The sequence below is a fragment of the Balaenoptera ricei genome, chromosome 19 (assembly GCF_028023285.1).
Source record: "Balaenoptera ricei isolate mBalRic1 chromosome 19, mBalRic1.hap2, whole genome shotgun sequence".
Lineage (NCBI taxonomy): Eukaryota > Metazoa > Chordata > Mammalia > Artiodactyla > Balaenopteridae > Balaenoptera > Balaenoptera ricei.
In genome coordinates, this window is record NC_082657.1 from 16,786,801 (window position 1) to 16,809,124 (window position 22,324).

The following is a 22,324-nucleotide window of genomic DNA, read 5'->3' on the forward strand; positions in this document are numbered from 1 at the left end:
GTGCGCTAACGTCATCAGGCTCCGCCGCGGTGCCCGGGCGACCCGCGGGAGGCCGAGCCGGGGCCTGCGCGGTCCCGGGCCCGCGGGAGCCGCTTTCGGGGTCAGGGCGGGGGCTTAGCGAACGCGTGCGGGGTGGGCCTGGATCCCGGACCCGACCTCGCTGTGACCGGCGCAGAGACACGGGGCGCAGCTGTGAGCACTCTAGGTTTTTATTTCACCGTTGGCCCAGCGGCGCGGGCCCCTCTTTCCCCCGGGGGGGCCGAGGGCGGGGACGGGAGAGACGGGTACCGGCCCGGGAGCACTGGGAAACAGAGGCGGGCCAGTCTAATTCACTTGTCTCGGCTGAACATGTAGCGGAGAAGGTCCACCACTCGGTGGCTGTAGCCATATTCGTTGTCGTACCTGGGGAGGGAGGGAGGGATGGAGGGGATTCAGGGGATCCCTCCCGACCACCCCCAGCCTCCCTTCACGTTCTCTGATCCCTTTCTTCCCCCTTACCAGGAAATGAGCTTCACGAAGTTGTCGTTGAGCGCGATGCCGGCCTTAGCATCAAAGATAGACGAATGGGTATCGCCAACAAAGTCCGTGGACACGACCTGGCGATCAGAATTTCAAAGATAAGCGTGGGTCGCAGAGCAGGGACCTCCAGGAGCTCAGGCTCGTGGAGCACACTGTCCATCCATTCATCTACAGTATTTGATGGAGCCCCACTCTGTCCAGCTTCTGGGGACAGGGTATGAGGAAGACAGATGGGGGCTTTTCAGGTAGGGGACTGGCCAAAGGATACAGACTGCAAACAGCCTCTGATGCTGCACCAACAGACATCTCTTCCTGGGAAAAATGCGCGTGGAATGTGTCAGCGAGAGGCCCTCCCTGAGGGGAGGCAGTGAGCCTGGCTCTGGATGATTAGGAGGATCTGGTCAACTCCAGCCCTCAGCAGGGTCTCAGGTGGAAGGAAGTGCAGCACAAAGGCCCTGGGGGTTTGGCCCTAGCATGGTGGAAGGCCACAGGAAGGTTTTCAGCTCTGGGGGTGATGTGATCTGATTTCTTTAAGAGATCCTGGCAGCTGTGTGAGGGTGGACCTTCAGGAGCTAAAGCGGGGAGACAGCACCAAGGTGGACGGACAGAGCTGGCACTTCTGGGAGCAAAGAGACGCGATATCCATTCCTCACAGGGAAGGCATCTGGCTGTGGCCTGCCCCGAGCGAGTGTTGAGAAATGGGAGCCCTTGTCTTGTTCACTAAGCATGTACTGAGCACCTGCTATGTGCCAGGCCCTGGGAAGATGGCTGGAGCTATGGAAGTGAAAAACGAGGCCCAAAGTCTCTGTTGTCTTGGAGTGTACATGCTAGCAGGGCCAACAGTGACTATGAAATGACATTTCAGGTAAGGAAAAGGGTCACAAAAAGAACATTTCTCTGAGATGAGAGGTTGAAGTAGCGACTTGGAGAAGGTGAGGACAGACTATGTGGCCACCTGAGGGAAAAGCTTTCCAGACCAAAGGGGCAGCAAGTGCAAAGACTCTGAGGTAAGGGAGAGGTGACCTTCCCAGCCCTGCAGTTCCTATCTTGATACGCTGCAAACAACTCCTTGGCAAATGGAAAATCACGCTCCCTTCCCAGAGGGCTCTTCCCAGGGTCCCTTCTGCTCAGCCCCTACCTCATCCTCAGTGTAGGCAAGGATGCCAGCCATGGGCCCCTTGGCTGCTGCTTTTATGGCCTCCTTGATGTCTGAGTACGGGGTAGGCTGGGCCAGGCGGCAGGTCAGGTCCACAACAGACACGACTGGGGTTGGCACTCGGAACGCCATTCCCGTCAGCTTCCTGGAGAATCCCACATCAGGGGCGGGAGTCAGAACCCAGGGACTTCTCCATCATTTCCCCCTTGTCTCTGCTTTCCGCTCAGTAGACACCTCAAGGATTGGGGGCTAGTCCAGTCCTCCTGGGTTGCACCCCCCACCGTTGTTGCAGCTTCATGCCCTCATACCCTTGGAGGTCTGGGATGACTTTGCCCACGGCCTTGGCAGCCCCCGTGGAGGCCGGGATGATGTTCTGGTGGGCACCCCGTCCGTCTCGCCAGGCCTTCTTTGATGGCCCATCCACTGTCTTCTGGGTGGCAGTGTAGGAATGGACTGTGGTCTTGGGGAAGAAGAGGGCCGAGATGAGGCCTTCTTGCTCCCAAGCTCCCATGCCTCTTTTTCCCAGGCGCAGGGTGGTGACCCAGGTGTGGAGGCTGGCGGGGCCTCCACCACCGTCACAGGAGGGGCACATGCAGGCAGGGTCCAGAGTTTAAAAGACTTCACCACTGGTGGGCTTCTCCTCCCCAAACCAGTCTCTCCCTGTTAACTCCACACACTAAGCGAGTATGGGAGGAAGAGGTACAGTTTCCCAGCCATGCCTCCTGCCCCAGCCCCCCTCCCCAACTCACCATCAGCCCTTCCACAATCCCAAATCGCTCGTGGATGACCTTGGCGAGGGGGGCCAGGCAGTTGGTGGTGCAGGATGCGTTGCTGAAACGGCCCGGGTGTGCAAGGCACTGTGAGGTGAGTCGCAGAGCCACCCCTCCACCCTTACCTCCTTTCAGGGTTTGCGCACAGGCTTGGTTTTGTGAAAAGTCAGGCTGGGGATGAGGGAGCATCGGGGATGCCGTCAGACCGAAGGAGGCACCAGAGGTGCAGCTGGGGGAAGCTCCCCAAGCATGTTCTCCGGGAGTCGCGCAGTTCTAACGGATGCTTTTAGGGTAACATGAACAAGATGGCTGTTAAGACTTTGGGGAGGAGAAGTGGACTGATGTGAAAAGAGCACCAGGGGCCAAGTGGGAGTGGGAGTGGGGAGGGTGAGTCGGATTCCTCCCCACCGCAGGCTGGCTTGTCCTTCAGGCACACGCTTCAGAACGTTGCTGCCCATTACCTGACAATTTTCATGGAGCCGGGGTTGTAGTCCTTTTCGTTCACCCCCATGACAAACATGGGTGCATCTGGAGAGGGCGCACAGATGACCACACGCAGGGCACCTGCCTCAAGGTGGGCCTAGGGAAGGTGCACAGGTGTCATGAGGTGCTTCAAGTGCCACACCCCCCGGGCAGCCCTGGGCACCTGTCCCCGACTTACTGTAGTTTCCTCTAAGGACAGGTACACGCCTGTGGCCTCCACCACAAAGGGGTTCCCGACGGACTTCCAGGGGATTTCTTTGGGCTGCTTGCTGTGGAGGGGCGGTAGCACCGTGAGTCAGTCTCTCGCCTTCATAGTCCATGGCCTTCACCATTTGAAAGGCTGACCAGACACCTTCCTGCCTGGCCGTCTGTTCCCCTCACCCCACACATCCCTAGCTGCCCCAGATGGGTCCGACCCTGCTGGTCTTGCCTCTCATCGCTAACCCCCCTAGTGGGCCACTTTTCTTGACTGTACCTGCTATGCCTGGGTACAAGCCGCCACCTCCCCAACTCAGGCCTCAAGCCCCGCCTGGGGGACCGTCTAGACTACTCCCAGCCAGGTCAGGCCCTTTCTACATATGCGGCCCAGGATGTAGACCCCAGGAGGGTGAGGCCTGCCCTACTGCTTCTGGCTTCAGTCCTGGCAACCTCATCACAGCACTCCTAGCCCTTCTTCTCTTGACTACTCAGCTCCTGCAACAGGGATCCTGCTACCAGAGGCCAGGCAAGTGTCTGAAAACACACAGCACATCCAGAGAGCAGCTCCCAGGGGGCTGAAGCCTTGAGGCGGCCCTGGGGCTAGCAGTGGCTAGTGGTTTATATTGGAAAGGTAAAGGAGATTTTCTGTTTCTTGTTTTATCGATATACATTTTCCACTCGATATCAAACATTTGTGTCTGAAACATATTAAACATCTACTATTGCTGTTTTCTACTTGGCTTTAGCAAACAAACAATATATGGGTAAACTCTATACTAATCTTTTCCCTCAGCTTTTATCACAACTGCGGTATTTGCTTTTGTGATTGTTAGTGTCTGTCTCATCTAGAGCACTCCATGGCAGCAAGGCTGGGTCTGCTCCCTCCAGAGGGGTTCAGTCAATGTGTGTGGTTTTTTTTTATTAGCCATTCTACACATGTTTACTGAACACCTGCCATGTGCCTGTGTGCTGAGTGCTTTACCTGTATTGAACTCCTTTAACCCTGATGACCTGAGGTAAGTACTGTTATTACTGGCATGTTTCAGAAGAGCCAGGACAGAGGTGAAAAGAGTAGAGGCAGAGCTGCCTGGGAGCACAGGCAGGCCGGCCCTAGGGATGAATGAATGAGCGGCTTCCTCTCTTCTCCCTGGGCCACCACACATGGTTCTTCTTGCTCCCTGGTCATCTGTCAGGTCACACTTCATCATCTGACCCAAGTAGCTCTTCTCTGATGCCCCCCTCATTTCCTGCCTTCCAAGTTGGGGGAAGGGCACTTCAACAAATTCCTTTGTAGCAGTTGTTGAGCTGGCATGGGGGGCAGAGAGTTGGTGCCCCTGGAGACCCCAGCCCCTTCCCCTAGGCTGTCATGGGCCCTGCCTTCCTGCCCAGGGGCTTGTTTTGAGGATTCTGTTCATTCTTCAAGGAAGTACTGAGTCCACCCCGGGCCAGGGCCTGTGCCCACGGGTGCCAGAGCAACAGTGGTGCCGCAGGCTGACAGGGCCCTCCTTGCAAGGAGGCTGCGTGAGCCCTTCCCGGCGCTCCCCACACGCCTCTGGCCGTGCTCCCTGCTATGGCTGTGGTGGGCATGCTCAGCATCCCTATCAGACACGTGAGGAAACAGGCTTTTGGGGAAGTTCATTGCCTTGCCCAGGGCCACCCGACTGGAAAGGGCGGAGCCGGGCAAAGTACACACCCAAGCAGTGCAGCTCGTGCTGATGATGGAGAGCAGTGGGGAAGGGGGAAGAGGTGCTGCAGTCACCAGGGAAGGTGGCACCTGAGCGGGGCACACACTGAGGGGGCGGCTGTGTGGGGACGGGGCAGCGCTGGGAAAATACCCCGGCTGGCGGCAACGATGGCGCCCAGGCTGAGGAAGGAAAGGACACAGTATGTCTGAGTAATGACTGCTCTGCTGGAATTTGGAATTGTTTTTGCTGTCATGATTTCAAATTTGGGTCAAGCAGCTTCTCCCATTCTCACTGACTCTCCAGTCCCCGCCTCCACCCATCCCTGACCACCTGACCACAAATAAACAGCGGGGCTGAGAGTGGACCTGCTGGGAGGAGTGCTGGGAAGGCTGCAGATCTTGCCTGGGGCTGGAGAGAGCTCACGAGTGTGCGTGTGTGTAAAATTGGAAATTGGAGGCAGCCCCAGGGCCGGCAGTGGCTGATAATTTACATTAGAAAGATAAAGTAGGTTTACTGTTTCCCATTTTATAAATTTTTAATTTTTTTGGTATTTTGAAAATGTATTTGAATCTTATTAAACATCCAGTGTTACTGCTTTTGACTTGCAGATTCTAAACGTATCTTCCAATGAAGGAGGAGTATTTGTATCAGTGAGAGCTAGGTGAAGTGGGTTTTAAGAAAAGGTGCTGGCGCAGAGTCCCGGGAGGTTGGTGGCCAGTGTCGCTGAGGTGACAAGGGAAGGCTGGGGAACAGGGCATATAGTTGGTGGGAGGCCCTGTCAGCAGCTGGGATTGTATTTGTTGGGTGATGGGAAGCCACTGGAGGGTTTAAGTGGGGGAGTAACCAGGTCCAGTTGATGTTTTGAAAAGGTCTCTGTGGCTCCTATGTAGGAACTGAGTGGAAGCAGTTGGCTAGATGGTGATGCCATTTCCCGGGCAGGGAGATGAATAGATTTGAGGGTTGAAGGATAATCAAGAGTTGAGTTTTAGACAGGTTGAGCTGATATGCCTGAGAGAAAACACGCACATGTGTGTTAAATAAAAAAGTACTTTGAGTACAGTGGGCCCCCTCTCCAAACCAGTACCCAGAGGCATGTGCACACACAATTTGGGGGGTTATGAACCCCATGTGAGAGGCTGGGATCCCCTTCTAGTCACCTCTACATCCCCTGCATTAGTATGTTGCAGGCTTGCATAAGACAGCCGCCCTTACCACTGGAAGATGCTGATCTCATTGTTATCGACGACCAGCCTTCCATTCCTGTATTCCACGCTCCCCTTGTATCGGCCGTGGGTGGAGTCATACTTAAACATGTACACCTGCAGGAGACAGAATGGCTCCTAGACTTGGGGTGGACGGGGAGCGAGCATTGCCAGGGAGTCCCCACTTCAGTGAAGGTTCCACATGGCAGCTGGGAGCCTTCCACAGAGCTCCCCTGAACCCCTTCCCCACCCTGGTCCCACTCTCCCCGATCCTGCCCTTTGTCTGCTGCTCACCATGTATTCTGGGTCGATGAATGGATCGTTCACTGCTACCACCTTAACACCCTTCTCCAAGCAGGTACGCAGCACCAGGCGACCAATGCGTCCAAATCTGTCCAGGAACGAAAGCTGAGGGGGTTGTCCTCAGAATGCTCAGCCAGCACGCAGAGGAGGGGATGAGGGGGAAGGGGGTAACAGAGAAGAGTCCCACTCAAGGGGTCTGGGTGGGGAAGACGGCAGCCGTCCCTGTGCGGGCCAGCGTTGTCTTGCCCAGATGACCTCACCAGCCTGTTCACTGCTTTCTGCGCTTCCTCTGACCATCTGTCCTATACCCCTATTCCCAACCTTGTAGCTGGGTGGATCTTGTAGAACTTCAGGTCAGATTATATCTCTTGACCTGAAAACCTCCACCACTCTCTAACAGTAAAGCCAGGTCCAAACTCCTTACCACGGTCCGCCAGGCCCCTGCCAGCTTTCCGCTGCCCTCCCTCTTCTCCCTTGCTTGTGCCACACCAGCCATGCTGAATTCCTGCCCGTCCTTATTACACTGAGCTGCCACCTACGCCCCACAGCCATTGCTTGCTGCACAGTTGTCACTCAGGCCTTACTCCAGTGTCACCTCCCAGAGGCCTTCCCTGAGTTCCCCGGCTTAACACTGCCCTCTTCAGTCTTATGTACTTCCCGCCGGAATGTGAGCTCTCTGAAGGTGGAGCCCTGTTTACCTTATCCCTGTTGTTTTTCCAGGATGGGCAGAATGAAAGCATTGCTGAGACATGATGAAATGCTCCAGTTAGTGACTGAGGAGAGGCCGGGCCCTAAAGCTTCAGGAATGGGTCAGGGGCCGGGGCGACTCACCCATTGATGCCAACAGTCAGCTCCCGAACCACAGAAACCTTAGGTGCAGGAGGCGGAGGTGGTGGGACTTGCTCTTTGATTGGCTGGGGCTCCGGTGGGGGTGGTGCTCTGGTCACTGTTGGGAGTGGGGGAGGGGCAGTGGGCCGCACCATGACTGCGACAGAATGAGCCATCTTTGCCACCCAGAACCTGCTGCTGGCTCCTGGCCCTGAGTGGCCAACCATGTAGCCCCGTGTTTCCTAAACCGACCTGATCAACAGAATGAGCAGGGGGTGGGCTTGCTTTAAAATATCCATGCCAGGGCCTCTTCCCCGGAGATTCTAACTCAGTGGGTACATATTTTTAACAATTGCTTAGGGGTGATAGTCTCTGTGCCTCAGTTTCCTCCTCTGTAAAATGGAGATGATAATAGTACTTCTCTCAGAGGGTCACCGTGAGGATTAAATGAGTGATACATGTAGTGCTTATGATAGAGTCTAGGAAACGTTCCACGTACATTAATATTTCAAAGATCATTTCCCAAACTTGCCTGATAATCGATCTAGTCCAGTGGTCCCCAAACTGTTCTGGTAAGAATCACCGGGAGGCTGATTCCTAGGGAAATCTGACTCTGGGTTTGCACTGAGGCCCAGGAATCCTGTTTCCAACGAGGTGATTCTTACCCTCAGAGAAGTTTAGGAAACACAGGTCTATCGTAATATATGAAACAAATGGAAACCCATATCAGCTTCTGCCTCTCCAGACACACAGATCCGCACCTATGCTGCATCAAGAACACCTGTGCTTGAAGCTGTGCTACCTGAGCTACAGGTGAGGGCTTCAGGTAGGGAGGAGAAACGTGGTGGAGACAGCAGTCAGGGGCCTAGCTGGTAGAGGGTTTCAAGCTGGGGGTCAGGCCTGGATGTCAGCTCTGGCTCAGCCACCTGCCAGCTGAGTTGTCTTGAGCAAGTTATTGAAACTCTGGCCTGTTTCTTGATGTCACATCTGACCCGCCACCTGGGGGCTACTGTAAGGTCTCAGTGAGATCTCAAGGCCCAGTAGGTGCTGATTTTAATAGAGGGGAGAAGGTCTGACATGAAGTGTATTCGTGAGGAAAGGGAGAGGGAAGGGATTGGAGAGAGCCTGGAGGATGAAGGTAGGAGTTGCGCTTGGCACCAGAATCAAAGGCACCTTGGCGCGGGTGGGGATAGGAGCTGGGGGTCAGCCGACCTGTCTCTCTCCCTGGTCTCTCCAGGCTGCCACAGACCTTGTGGCGTGAGGCTGGGCTGTGCGTGTTTCCAGTACCACTACAAGTTCATAAAGGTATTAGTCAGTGTTTATCGGTGACCTTAAGAACGCTTGTTTTCCTGGGGGTTCTGTTTCTGCTCTCATGAAAAGGGGAGATCTGTCCATATGGGTGAAGAGTGGGGATCTGAGCCCACTCAGTGACCTTTCAAAAGAAAACCCAGGTGGTCCTTCTCTCACAACTTCCCCCAGCCTTCCCTTCTCCCTTCGCTCCAGGGTGGGGTACATGGGCTGGAGGAGAGCTGCTGTGCTGGGAAGGAAGAGCCCGGAGGAGCTTCAGTGATGAAGCCTCACCCGGTAGGTGAAACACTGGATCGGGCGCGCTCTCTACCAGTTACAATGACGCTCCCATTTCCTGGGTGCCACCAAGGGCTAGGTGCGGTGCCGAGCTCTTCACGTGCATCAGCTCATTGAATCCTGTGAGGTACGTGCTATATACCCACTTCACAAAGGGGAAACCGAGGCCTGAGATCACTGAGCGAGTGATAAGCAGGGAGGGTTTTCAAGGCCCACAGCTGTTAACCTGCCTGCTGCTGCGTCTAGCAGAGTCTCCAGGACCCTGGAGCCCCGCCCAAGCCCCGCCCCACGCCGGCCACGCCCACCCCTGCGGTAATGAGGCCGCCGACTGCCTCGCCCGAGGCCAGGGAGGAGGCCGGGAGCGAATGGGGTGGCCCTCCGGAAGGCCTGGATTCGTCTGGCTGGAGCGTATGCGCGCACCTCTGGCCGGGGGAGGTAGGGCGAGCAGGGACCCCCGAGTCCCAACTCCACTATTCCCGTGCTGAGACCCAGAAACGCGCTTTGTGTCCTCTTACATCTGGTGGCCGCCCTGTAAAATGGGGACACTAAACACTGGCCTCAGAGGTGGCTGTGAGGCTTCACTGAGCGCACACCTGTAAAGTGCTCGGCACCCGGCGCGCTCAAGTGTCCTCGCTTTGTGCGATCCAGGGAGGACAAAGTCCACCAATCCCCAAGCGGCTCTTTCGCAGCAGCGTCAATTTTATGTGAAACCTCGCTCGCCCAGGCGCTTCAACAACCAGCGGCCGTCCTCAGAGGCGTCCCCTCGTAAACCCGGCTCCGGCCTCCCTCCTGGCCTGTTTCTACCCTTCCACCGCGCTATTGGTGCAAAACCCAACCTGGGGGCAGGGGTCTTCGTCCCCTCCACCATTGCCATAGAAACCACTTTGCCGGCAAAGCCGGTGGTGAGGAGGGTGGGGCTGGAGGGAGCAAGGGCAGCTGCTCCGGATGGAAGAGCCCCGGCAGGCAAGGCCACCCCGCACCTCCTGCCCGGCTCCCGGTGGACACTACTGGTGCGCCGCTCGCCGGCAGGTACTCAGACCCGGCTACAGGAGCTCCCCGACCGCCCTTCCCTCCCCTCCCTGGGGGCACTCCGCCGCCTCCCTCACCTGGGCACGGCTGTCGCAGGAGCTGGACAACGGTGACATTGGTGAGGATGACGTCGCGTTTCGACATGGCCTCCTAAGGTTTCATGGCCCAGCCAGCTGCCTCGGCACCCGCCGCGATGTTACTGCGAGACGGGGGCTCGGGGGCTGGAGGAGCTGGAGCTTCTTGCCGTGACGTCACAGTCCAGTGACGTCACAAGAGGAGGCAGCGCGAAGGCCCCCTCCCAGTCGAGGCGTGTGGCCGTGTACCACCGTTCCAAGCCCACCCCTGGCGTCTAGAATGGAATCCAACATTTTACACTGGTCTTCAAAGCCCTTTCTCTGCTGTCTTCTTTCTTCTTTCTTCTCTTTGGGCACACTGGCTCCATGCCGTTCTGGACCCTCTTCTGGATAGTTACCCTAGCTATTTCTTTGTACCTGGAAGTCCTACCCAGGTCTTCCCTTGGCTGCCTCTTGGTTTCCCTCAGGTGCCACCCTTTAAGAGAGGCCCTCCTAACTCCACGTCTAAAGTTCTCTCCTTTCTCAGTCACTATCTGCCATCACCCCCACTCCCTCCGTCTACCCATCGTCCGGGAAGCCTTGTCTGACTTCCCATCCTGGGTTAAATATTCCAGTGTGCAAAACTGCTCTAGGGTTACAGTCTATATTTTCCACGCAGCATATGTCTCTCTAAAAATCATCCTGTTTATTCATTTGTTAGCTTGCCAATTGTCTCTGCCCGCTAGAGAGTGCTTGTCTGCCTTTCTCACTTTTTTTTTTTTAAATCAGTTTTTGTTTTTAATTAATTATTTAATTATTTTAATTTATTTATTTTAGGCTGCATTGGGTCTTCGTCGCTGCGCATGGGCTTTCTCTAGTTGCATCGAGCGGGGGCTACTCATTCTGGTGGCTTCTCTTGTTGCAGAGCACAGGCTCTAGGTGCGCGGGCTTCAGTAGTTGTGGCGCACGGGCTTAGTTGCTCCACGGCATGTGGGATCTTCCTGGACCAGGGCTCGAACCCATGTCTCCTGCATTGGCAGGTGGATTCTTAACCACTGCGCCACCAGGGAAGCCCATGCCTTCCTCACTTTTATACCTGTTGACTAGAAGAATGTTTGGCACTTGAAAGGTACTCCCTCAATAAATAATACCAGAATGAATGAATCAATGTCACCTCCTGAGGTTTCTTCAGATCCCCAGTCTTAGAGCAACCCCCAAGTCCTATCCTCTCACAGCACTCTGTTCTTTTCCTTATGGTTTTTCGTGTAGTTTTCCATGATCTAGTTACTGACTTACTTACTTGTTCATTGTCTCCCCGTTGGGCCCATTCTTTTCTGTTTTGTTCACCACTGGTCCTCCAGCTCCTAGAACTGTGCCTGACACAAAGCAGGCTTTCAGTAAACATTAGGGGAAGAACAAATAGACAGATGGCTCCCGTCCCCCAAAGCATGGGAGGTGGGGGCTTGCTTGCACACCTGTGACTCACAGGCAGGCACCTTCACCTGCAGGGCCGGTTGACACACAGCTGTGACCAAGATTTAGGGGCTGTGAGGTTTAGGCCAGGAAGGAGTCATCATCCCAGAGAGAGGTGTGGAAGCGAGAAGGGGCAGAATGACATAACCTCTTCTTTCCCCAGACCTCCATGAGAACTGAGTTTGCTAAGCACCTGCCATGGCACAGAGTAAGGGTGAAGCCCTCCTGCTTGGATGGCCCGGGAAAGGTGGAACTGAAAATGAATTGAGTGTACAGCTGGGGAGATTTCAATGAACCAAGACCAAAAAAACAGAACAAAGGGGGACAAATTTAACATGTATAATCAAGATGGTGGAAAAGCGTACACAAATAAAACCAGGACTGAAAAGAGATCAATTTGGTACGGCTTTACAAGAATAGATATGAAAAGCTAGATGCAATTAAAATTTTCTTAGAAAATATGAGGGATCAAAACTGGTACAAAAAGAAATGGCAAATCTGAGTAGGCCAATAACAAGAGGAGAACCAAGGAGTTAAGATGTATCTTCCCAAAGGCTGATTCAGATCCCGATGATTTTATGGGCAAGATTTGCTGAAGCATAGGGAACAAATATTTGCCATTCTACAGGACCTGCTGCAGAGCCTAAGCAGAGCCGGGAAGCCAAGTAGCAGCTCCTGTGCTGAGAGGCTGTGGGTAGGGCACGTGCTCTGAGGCCCTGTGGAGCGGCAAGCACACTGTGTATTGCGCACATCGCATATTGCATGCTTGGTGGGAGTGCTTTGGGGGCGCTGTGGTAGCTCAGCTACTGAAACCTCCTCTATTCACTCTAGGAAACAGCACAGCCACGTTACTAAAACCAGCAGAGAAAGGACAACTCCAGGCTAATCTCACGTACGGAGATAGATGCCAAAGTCCTGAATCAAATAGTGGCAAATGGGAATGAAGCACTGAGGAGAGGGACCGAGGCTGATGGAAGATGGTAGGGTGGGGCAGAGAGAGAGGTGGAAAAGAGAAATGGAGTACATTTCGAAGGAGAAATCCCACCTCTCAATCTCGGGGCGGATTAGGATTCTGAAGCTCACCCTTCCCTACCCAGCAATCTCCCGGCATGGGAAACTCCCTCATTCAGGTGCTGGACAAGGGCAGGAAAGCTACACCTGAGGTTGCCCAGAGATTTGACTTTGTCCCTGGACCGTGAAACTGGGAAACAGATTTGGTGAGCTCAAGCTTGGAGAGGTGGCACAATTAGTCACCCTCTGTAGGCAGAACCTAGAGATGGCAGAAGCTTCTGGGTCTCTGGGTCTGGGAGGCCTGATTCTGGGTGGAGCCAAGTGTCCAGGATCTGGGATGGAACCCTGGGTCCTCCAAGGGGAGTGGGCCTTGTCACCCTTGTTTGAGCAAAACCTGAAAACATGTGCAGCTTCTTGTCACACCTGGGCACCCACACATATAACTCTGCCATCCCCACTTGCTCACACCCTACACATTCCTTTGTGCCTGGCCTTCCCACCAGCAATCCCACCTTCACCCCCTCTCCCAGGCTCTCCTCTTGGCACTCAAACCCAAATATCTTTTACCCCTGCACCCAACTGTACCCACCCACTGGCCCCCATCCTTCTGGTCTCAGGCTCCCTCTGAACTAGCTCTACAGACCTACCAACGACAGACCTACCAACCACCCCCTGCCCTTCCCTCTGATGTCCCTCTCCACACATAGGCCAAACTCTTAGCTCTTTCCCTCTCCAACCCTTGCCAATATGTCAACACTTGAGGCTTCAGGTTGGGACTTAGGAGGCCTCAGGGGGAGGAGGGCAGGAGGGATGAGCTCCTGGCCCTCAGCCCAGGTTCTGGCTGACAGTCTTCTGCTGCCCTGGGTCTTCAGCCCCTCCCCATGACTGCCTCAACTGGCTTTTCAGGAGACACTGCGTCCTGCCCCTGCTCATGGCAGTCAGCCCCCTGCCCTTGCCCAAGGGCTGGGAGGTAGGACAAGAATGTGATCCTGGCTCCAAAATCTGCAACCCTCAACAAGGGACCTTATGCTGCTCTGGGGATACAGGCAACCTTCCCTCCAGCACCCTCTGAGACTCAGGTTCAGGCCTGGACTCTCTTCCCCTGGCGTCTTCTAATCCATCCATCTGTTCAAATATTTACTGAACCCCAGGCAATGTTCTTGAAGCTGGGGATGTGACAATGATCAATACAGACAAAGGCCCTCTGGAAGTTTACTATCTGATAGGTGAGACAGACAATAAAATAAGATAATTTCAGATTGTGGTAAGAGCTATAAAAACTAAAGGATGATATTACAGAGTATAGCTGTGGGACGGCCAGGGAAGGGTTTTTTTGGGAAGGTGACATTTGAGCCAAGAAGAGAGTGAGGAGGAAACCACCTTGTGAAGATCTGACTTCTGCATTCCAGGCAGAGAGAACAGCAGGTGCAAAGGCCATGAGGCAGGAATGAGCTTGGTGTGTTTGAGGACCAGGGAGAAGACCCGTGTGGCCGGAGCATAAGAAGTGTGGGCGTTGGGGGTCAACAAGAACAACAGGAACAAGGTCTGATGATTCCCTCAACTCCTCGGGGTTGCTCCCCACCCCCTGACTGTGCCTCCCATCTTTCCAGACTCTTGCTGCTGGAGAAACTGGATCCTTAGGTCCCCCGAGAGGCGTGAAGATGCTGAAGAACCAGGCCTGGGTCCCAGGGATGGTGGGTGCCTGAAGGTGTGGTTGGGAGAAAGGAGGCCTGGATAGTCGGTGAGGAATAAAAAGAGGAAGTGATTGGAAGGGCAGACATCTGGGCTCTAGGGTGGAGGGCCTGAGCTGGGCAAGGAGCAAAGATGCCATGTGAGTCTTCTCCATTCATGACTCACCCACTCTTCCTCCTACTCGTCATTGCTCAACCCCAAATCTCCCTGGGAAATACCTCCCTGACTGGGGATCAAGTCAGTGCCTCACAGGGTAATTGAGTCATGAGGGGTGGAGAAGAGGAAAGGAAGCAGAGGATAAATAGTAGCTTTGCCTCCCTGGCTCCTCTCTTCATCGTCCCCACTTTCCCAACAACATGCATCTTGCCAGTTTGCTCAGCTCCTGCTCCCTCTTGCTGCTGTTGGGGCCCTTGCCTGGATGGGCGGCCAATGCTGAGCCCGTTAAGAAGGTCACTGAAGGGATCAGCCAAGGGCTGAGCAATGCAGAGGGAGAGGTGGGCAAGGCCTTGGAAGGCATCAATAATGGAACCCCTCAAGCTGGAAGGGAGAAAGTTTTTAATGGACTCAACAGTGTGGGGAGCCAGGCCGGTAAGGAGCTGGACAAGGGCGTCCAGGGGCTCAACCGCAGCCTGGACAAGGTAGCCCATGGAATCAACAATGTCGCCGGACAAGCAGGAAAGGGAGCAGAGAAGTTTGTCCAAGGAGTCAACAATGCTACTAGACAGGTTGGGAAGGAGGCAAACAAAGTGATTCAGGGGGTCCACCATGCCGGGAAAGAGGGAGAAAAAATAGTCCAAGGGGTCCGTCATGGAGTTAATCAGACTGGAAAGGAGGTGGAAAAGTTTGGCCAGGGGGTCCACCATGCTGCAGGGCAGGCTGGGAAAGAGGGAGAAAAAATAGTCCAGGGGGTCCATCATGGAGTTAATCAGACTGGAAAGGAGACGGGAAGGTTTGGCCAGGGCACCCACCATGCTGCTGAACAGGCTGGAAAGGAGGCTGGCAAAGTGGTCCAAGGGGTCCACGATGGGGTCAACCAGGCCGGAAAGGAGGCAGAGAAATTTGGCCACGAGGTCAGCCACGCTGCTGGTCAGGCTGGAAAGGAAGTGGAGAAACTTGGCCAAGGTGTCCACCACGCTGCTGGCCAGGCCGGGAAGGAGGAGGACGGGTTGCATCAGGCTGTTCATATTGGGACCAACGAAGCCGGCAAGGAAGTCAACAAGCTGCTGAATGTAGGTGAACAGGGGTGGGGAAGTGGGGAGAAGGGTGTTGGGGGAGGGAGAGGTTAAACCCTTGGGACATTTGGGGCGCCCAGGTCCCTATCATTTGGTGAAAGAAGCTTGGGCAGCTATGTAACTGTGTCCTCCTTCTCCCTTGCCATCTCCCTTACAAAGGAGCTGGTGGTCAGCTGGTCAGAAAGATTAAGCCATCTTATCTGCAAAGCCCTGTATCAGAGAATGTGAATGGGACCCAGCCCCACCTTCAGGGAGCTGCCCCCTAGTTAAGGAGATCTAAAGGGAGGAACACGAAGCCTCTCCTGGGGAACAGGAAGCAGTTACTGAGGCCAAGATCTATTACAGCGCGAAGAGAATGAGTGTTGAGAAAACCCAGAGCATCAGCTTGAGCTTGAGGAATAGCTTTGGGAGAAAAGCCCTGTTCTGTTTAATTTTCATAACAAGCCTCTGAGGTAGTCAGGGTGAAGATGCTGACTCCCTGATTCTCAGGTAAGGAAACGGAAGCTCAGCGAGGTTTAAGGGATTTGCCAAGGTCATGAGGCTAGCACACAGCTCTGGCGGATCACAAGTCGGGGTTCCTTCTCTTCCTCCACACCGCCCCATCAGAGGAGGCCTTCTGGAGGATATCTGATCCCCACTTACATAGGGGGAATAGATACCGGAGCCCAGGAGAGGCAAGCAGCACCACGCACAGCATAACAGGCTCCAAGGAGGAACAGGAGAAGGCTGACTCCTGCCTGCCCCAGGTCCCCACTCCCCACTCTCCACGAGGACTCTTTGGGACACCATCTTGAGGACTGGCCCAGGCCTCAAAGCCCATAGCTACATGGGCTACCAGCCACGGAACCAGAGATGCGTGGGTGGGGAGGAAGGAATGATGTAGAAAGTGTGCAGGGTAAAGGAGAGGGCTCTGAGTCAGACGCCAGGATTCACCAAGCAGAGACCAAGAGAGGGCTGTTTGCTTGGGGATTTGAGGTGGGCAGCAGCAGTGCAGCGGGGGAGACACTGCTGAGTGGGGAGAGGATTAAGGACAGGCATTCACCCGAGTTAGGGATCAGGTTAGCGTGTGTGTAGAAGGGGCAGCTTTGAAGTCAGGGCTGAGGTTAAACTATGGTCCTGGTATTTGCGTGGCTTCTCTGGGTTCCCTTTCCAGTAGGGCCCCTTCTCAGTGACTGAGAACATCTCATTAACTGAAAGAAAAGGGAATTGAGGGAAGACTAATCAGTAGGGGCAGACATTCTTCCTGGCTTCTCCTCCCATCTCTCACAGAATTCCCACAGCAACATAGGTTACCTTTCTGGATAGTGAGGGGCAGGGGGTTAGCCTATGCCTTCTGCCCCAGCCCCGGTCACCCTAGGGGAAGCTGGCCACTGGGGAAAAGGAACTTGGGAGACCCTTAGGGTCTGGGGGTTTGTAATGACAGCCTGGGCTTCATCCACAGGACAATCATCAAAACAGACTCACTGACCAGCCAAGAGTGGCTGCAACCACAACCATAACATCTGGAGTAAGTCTCGCGAGCACAGGGTGGGTGGGGGTGGGGGCGGTGGCGTGGAGGCTCTCCTAGGAGGGTTGGTGGGACAGATGCTGGGGGCTAACCCTCTTGTCCTTGAATTTCAGGCTTTGGTCAACAAGCCCTTCATTGACCTTTCAGTTCTGTGGAAGGTGAGTGCCCACGTGGTTTCTACTTCCTACTTGGGAGATGCTCTTACATCCTCTTCCCGTTGCCTGTTCACTGACAACTGCACTGTGGACAGACACTCAGCCTCTGCAGACACCATCCAACCCATTTTCCAACTCTGGTTTTCCTTTCCTCACTGCTCTTTGCCCTTCACATCCTGCTTTCAGCTTTTGGGCGCTTTCCATTCCCACTGAGGCAGAAAAGTCCTCCAGGGACCTGTGTACATCTAGGAGCCAGGAAGGGAGGGGCTGCTGAAACCCTCCCCTCTGTGTGCCTGTCCCCTCTCCTCGGCATCTCCCGTCAGACTCCCTCCCTATTCTGTGCATCCCTCCGCTGCCCTGTCCCTGCTGCCTTGTGGCAACATGCTGGGTGGCGGGAACCTGTAGCTCTGTCCTCTCCCTGCTTGACAGCAACCTACCTGCCCGGCCAGCCCAGGATAAAGGTTCCTGTGGGATGCTGGTCCTCCCTCTGGGCTCAAAGGAAAGTCCTAGCTCTTCTCTTTGCATTTAGTACATTCAGACGCCTGAGCCTGGGGCAAAAGGGTGAGGGTGTGTAACAGCCCTAAGACTGTGCCTGGAACCCAAAGGCACACCCTTGTTTATTCCCGGGCTGTGGAGGCGGCAGGGGATCCTCTCAGGCAAAACACACGAGGCTTCTCTGTCCCTACAGAGGCCCCTGGCACCTCTGCCTGGGAGGACTGTCTCCCTATTCTTCCTGAATCTAGGTGCCGCCTTCCTTATATTATTCCCCAGACGCAAGCAATTCCGGAGCTAGAGTAGTCAGTCTCCCTCCCATCTCTCTAGGGTGCAAGAGGGTAGAGGTCTTGCGACTGTGCGCCCTACATCCACTCCCTCTCTCCTTCTCTCTTCCAGACCGTCATCAGCATCATTCCCTAAACTGATGAACTGGCCTTGTTGAACAGACTGACATTCCTGTTGTCATATCAGCTGAAATGACCTGAAGGAGCCGGGGAGAAGTAGGAGGATAGATTTCTGGAGTCCCTTAAGGGGGCTGTACTGAGATTTGTGGATAAATACAACACATTGTACTCTCATCATGGTCCACTGTGCTCCCTCAGGAGGGATCCGTGGAGGGGAGGCTTGTCTTTTCTCCTCTTGCTTCTTCACCGGAGAAGCTGGGGGGTCCGATGCACAGGATGGGTTGAGCTGGAGATTTCAGGCTGATCCGATGGAAGAGGGCCATTACAGGGACAAGCCATGCTTCACTAGTGCAAAATTCATGCTCAGCACTGGGAGGAAATTCGTGCAGGGAAAGCCCCTCCAGGCCAGTAGTGGGGGCAGAAGCACCAGGGAAAAAGTGGCAGGAACCTTGGTGAAGCCCAAGGGGGTAGCATCCTCATTCAGGAGTGTGGCACCAAAGGAATATCAACAGTAACTTGTGTGTATTGCGCAATCAAGGCGTGCGAGGCTCCCTGCGCTTTACCTGCATGACCTCACTGAATCCTCCCAACCATCCAGTTAGGTAAGAGGTACTGCTATTGCCCCATGTTATACAAAATCACATGGAGGCTTACGCAAGTTAAGAAACATGACTAAGAACACACAATAAGTGGAGGGAGAAACAGCCTAAGGGCTACCAAGGATATTCTAAAAACGAAGAGGTCTCTCTCCTGTTTAGTATCAGGAGACTCAGTGAATAGGAGAGAGGAAAGAGGTACATGTGGGAGATCCTCTCTTGGGGACGAGGGCCAAAGGCTCAGGGGGGAAGCCACTCTGATGACAGGAGGCCTCTTTACAAGGACAGGAATAGTGACACAGAAGGCCCAGCTCAAAGCCCGGACCATTGATGATAGCAACTACGACATACTGAGCACTTCGTAGTTTCCAGGTACTGTGTGAAGGGCTGTTCACACTCTGTAACCATTTAAGCCTCCCACAACCCAAAGGCAGAAGTTCCCTTATCATCCCCATTGTATGGATGAGGAAACTAAGGCTCAGAGGGGCCAGGGCACTTGCTGGGGGCGGGGTGGGGGGGCAACCCAGGAGAAAGCAGCAGGCCTGTCTCTTGCCAGAACCTGACCTTGCACAGTCGCCTATGACGTCTCTAGAACACTTGCCAAGCACGGGCCTGAGCGCTGGGAGACCTACATTCCAGTCAGAACCGTGCGCCTGTAGGCCGCATCCTTCCCCTCCAGGGGCCACCATTTCCTCCCATATAAAGGGGGGTGGGTGTCTGCAGGAGAGGACTGCAAACATGGCTTCCAGCTCCAAAATTCCATCAACCGTGGGACCGGACATAAGAGACAGTGTTCTTGCCCTTGGGGAGTTTACAGGCTTTGTGGGGAGATGAGGTATATAGACAGAACATGAAAACAAATACAAAGCGATGCATCAATAAGGACTAAATGACACACCAGGGAGGGGAGGGGCCTAATGTGCACAGTAAAGGTGATGTTCCTGGCACTTTATGTTCTCCTTGTTTTAACTTATCTGTAGAATACCACCATTTTTTAAAAGTTTTATTTTTGTTTTTAAATTTATTTTTTACTTTATTTTTTTTCCCCCTTTTTGGCTGCGCTGTGTGGCTTGTGGGGTCTTAGTTCCCTGACCAGGGATTGAACCCGTGCCTCCTGCAGTGGAAGCGCTGAGTCCTAACCACTGGACTGCCAGGGAAGTCCCCAGAATACCACCATTTTAATCACATATGTTGCTTCTCTCCCCTGGCAATATTTTACTGCAAAGATGAAAGAATTTCACAGTGGATACCTGCATACCCGCCACTAAGATTCCACCACTAGCACATGACTACGCTTGCTTTATCGCCCTTCCACTCATCACACACCTAGCCATCTAGCCACGTACCGATACATTTTTGACGTATTTCCTAGTAAATCGCAGACCTTTGTTTCATGCATTTCAAGAAACAGAAGCGTTCATTCGTACCACACATTTCCTGAGGGTCTACTCTGTGCTGGACATCGTTTCGCCTGGACTGGAGGAGTCCCTTCCGAGAAGGGAATTGTTCTTTCAGAAAGTAAAAGCTGGGCTTCCCTGGTGGCGCAGTGGTTGAGAATCTGCCTGCCAATGCAGGGGACACGGGTTCGAGCCCTGGTCTGGGAAGATCCCACATGCCACCTGCGCGTCTGGAGCCTGTGCTCCACAAGAGGAGAGGCCGCGATAGTGAGAGGCCAGCGCACTGCGATGAAGAGTGGCCCCCGCTTGCCACAACTAGAGAAAGCCCTCGCACAGAAATGAAGACCCAACACAGCCAAAAATAAATAAATTAATTTAAAATAATAATAATAATAATAAAAAAGAGGAGAGGCCGTGATAGTGAGAGGCCCGTGCACCGCGATGAAGAGTGGCCCCCGCTTGCCACAACTGGAGAAAGCCCTCGCACAGAAACGAAGACCCTACACAGCCATAAATAAATAAAAATTAAAAAAAAAAATTAAAAAAAAAAAAAGAAAGTAAAAGCTCTCATTGATTTTACTTGTATGCCCAATTTCTTGCTTGGTTGGGGGTCCTGAAAGTGCCAAAGAGATATAGGATAATCAGTATGTGCTGGGGGTCAATCCTGGGAGGCTTCTGGAAGAGAAGAGCCGAGCCAGAACTTAAAGGTGAAAGCGGCACGGCTCAGTCCTGCCTTGAGACCTGGGGGGCTGCTTCGTCTGCTAAGAGTGTCCTCCCTGCCTCTATGCCTCTATGTGCCCCCCCTCCCCGAACCTCACCCAACCTGAACCTAGGGACGCCTCTGTTACTCTCTCATGGCACGCTGATACCGGTCTTCACAGTGCTGCGACAAGCTGTAATTATATACTTACCTGTTTCATGTCCATTCTCCCCCTAGACTAAGAGGTTCCAGAGGAGGGGTCGAGGCCGGGTACAAATGTCTGGCAACTAGTAGAGGGGCGCCTACTTGCTCGAGCGGACTTGGGAAAGGCCTTGGAATAAGTGTGAGCAAGAACCTGGCACCTGGGCCAGACAGGGAGAGCCAGGCGAGGGAGTGAGAGAGAGAGGAGGGCAGTTTCTGCAGTTGTGCAAGAACAGGGAGAGGAGTCTGGGCGGGACCCTCACAGCCATCTTTTATTGGGTGTTCACTCTGGGCTAAGCACTTACAGACATGACTCATTCACCCTCACAACCTCCCCCGAGGTAGGTCCCACGATTACCCCCTTCGACATGATGAAGCTGAGGCTCAGAGAAGGGAGAGAGTTGAGGGAGGCCACCCAGCTAGTAAGCAGTGATGGCCAGCTCCTTGTCCAGAGCACCTCCCTGCTGGGGGCCTCTGCTGGTGGGGCGGCCGGCTTCCTCGTGACCCTGGGGTGGGGGAGGGGCTACTTCAAAATAAGTCCCCTTTACCAAGTTCAGTCTGACCCCTTTACCTGGGTCAGATTCTGACAGCTCCATTTTTCCCCCCCCATTTTTATTTATTTATTTATTTTTGGCTGCGTTGGGTCTTCGTTGCTGCGCGCGGGCTTTCTCTAGTTGCGGCGAGCGCGGGCTACTCTTCGCTGTGGTGTGCGGGCTTCTCATTGCGGTGGCTTCTCTTGTTGCGGAGCACGGGCTCCAGGCACGTGGGCTTCAGTAGTTGTGGCATGTGGGCTCAGTAGTTGTGGCGCACGGGCTCTAGAGCGCAGGCTCAGTAGTTGTGGCGCCCGGGCTTAGTTGCTCCGCGGCATGTGGGACCTTCCCGGACCAGGGCTCAAACCCATGTCCCCTGCACTGGCAGGCGGGTTCTTAACCACTGCCCTCGCCCCCGTGATGAGCCACCAGGGAAGTCCTGACAGCTCCATTTTACCATGATCTTGTATATGATTTTGTATGTTTGTTTAACAGCTCTAGGCCTCAGTTACCTTATCAGTTACCTTATCTGTAACATGGGAATAATATTTATCTCTCAAGGTTATAGTGAGGACTAAATGAGATCATGCATGTGAAAGCACCTAGTCTTCTGTTTGGTTCACAACAGGTATTTAATAAATATGCCTTAAGACTGATTTGAGGTGACCCCTCAGGTCCAGGGATGTCTGAGGGTAGTTTTTCCCAGAAGGTAGAACATGGGACTGCTGGTGGCATGGGAGAATTTAGGTGGTTCGTGAACATGGCTTTGAATAAGTCTGAATCACACAGTGAGAAACTTACTCTTTTCTTAATTCTCTTTGAAGCTTTCTGATTAGGTAAAGAGAAAGACTCCATCTCTGTGCTGTTGTGCCTGGAACACCTCTCTCATACTTGCTAATCTCCCTTTTTAACAAAGAGGGTACAGGAGCTGCCACCAGCTATAACGTAATACAATTGTTGGCTTCTCACTTTGTTTTTCTGGTTCTTTCTATCTATGGGCCAGTGAGCCTGGCTTTCCACTTAGAGTGGTGATATAAAGTATTCTCTTAAAATATACTTAAGAAAGTAAGCTGGCTTAAAGAAAAATATCAGTAACAGAGAAGGGAGAGGGCAGCTCTACA

At 53.8% G+C, this 22,324-nt stretch overlaps 2 protein-coding genes and 1 long non-coding RNA gene across 4 annotated transcripts; 2 read left to right on the top strand and 1 right to left on the bottom strand.

Moving 5' to 3' along the window:
• Positions 1-34: 34 nt before the first annotated feature.
• LOC132352863 (uncharacterized) lies at positions 35-5,412 on the top strand. Its single transcript, XR_009498895.1, has 2 exons — positions 35-192; positions 502-5,412. It is a non-coding gene; the product is annotated as an uncharacterized LOC132352863 (long non-coding RNA).
• GAPDHS (glyceraldehyde-3-phosphate dehydrogenase, spermatogenic) lies at positions 199-9,942 on the bottom strand. Its single transcript, XM_059903566.1, has 11 exons — positions 9,835-9,942; positions 7,148-7,262; positions 6,308-6,404; positions 6,024-6,130; positions 3,107-3,197; positions 2,907-3,025; positions 2,425-2,506; positions 1,984-2,135; positions 1,658-1,820; positions 499-596; positions 199-402 (listed from the first exon to the last, which is right to left on the bottom strand). The coding sequence occupies exons 1-11, from the start codon at positions 9,899-9,901 to the stop codon at positions 330-332; spliced, it is 1,164 nt and encodes a 387-aa protein (XP_059759549.1). The 5' UTR covers positions 9,902-9,942; the 3' UTR covers positions 199-329.
• A 4,335-nt stretch (positions 9,943-14,277) lies between these two features.
• On the top strand, positions 14,278-17,870 carry SBSN (suprabasin). Of its 2 annotated transcripts, XM_059904956.1 has the most exons (4): positions 14,278-15,215; positions 16,660-16,725; positions 16,839-16,883; positions 17,772-17,870. In XM_059904956.1, the coding sequence occupies exons 1-4, from the start codon at positions 14,343-14,345 to the stop codon at positions 17,793-17,795; spliced, it is 1,008 nt and encodes a 335-aa protein (XP_059760939.1). In that variant the 5' UTR covers positions 14,278-14,342; the 3' UTR covers positions 17,796-17,870. The 2 variants fall into 2 exon arrangements, with proteins under 2 accessions (XP_059760939.1, XP_059760940.1); XM_059904957.1 differs by lacking the exon at positions 17,772-17,870 and having other exon boundaries at positions 16,677-16,725.
• Positions 17,871-22,324: the final 4,454 nt, after the last annotated feature.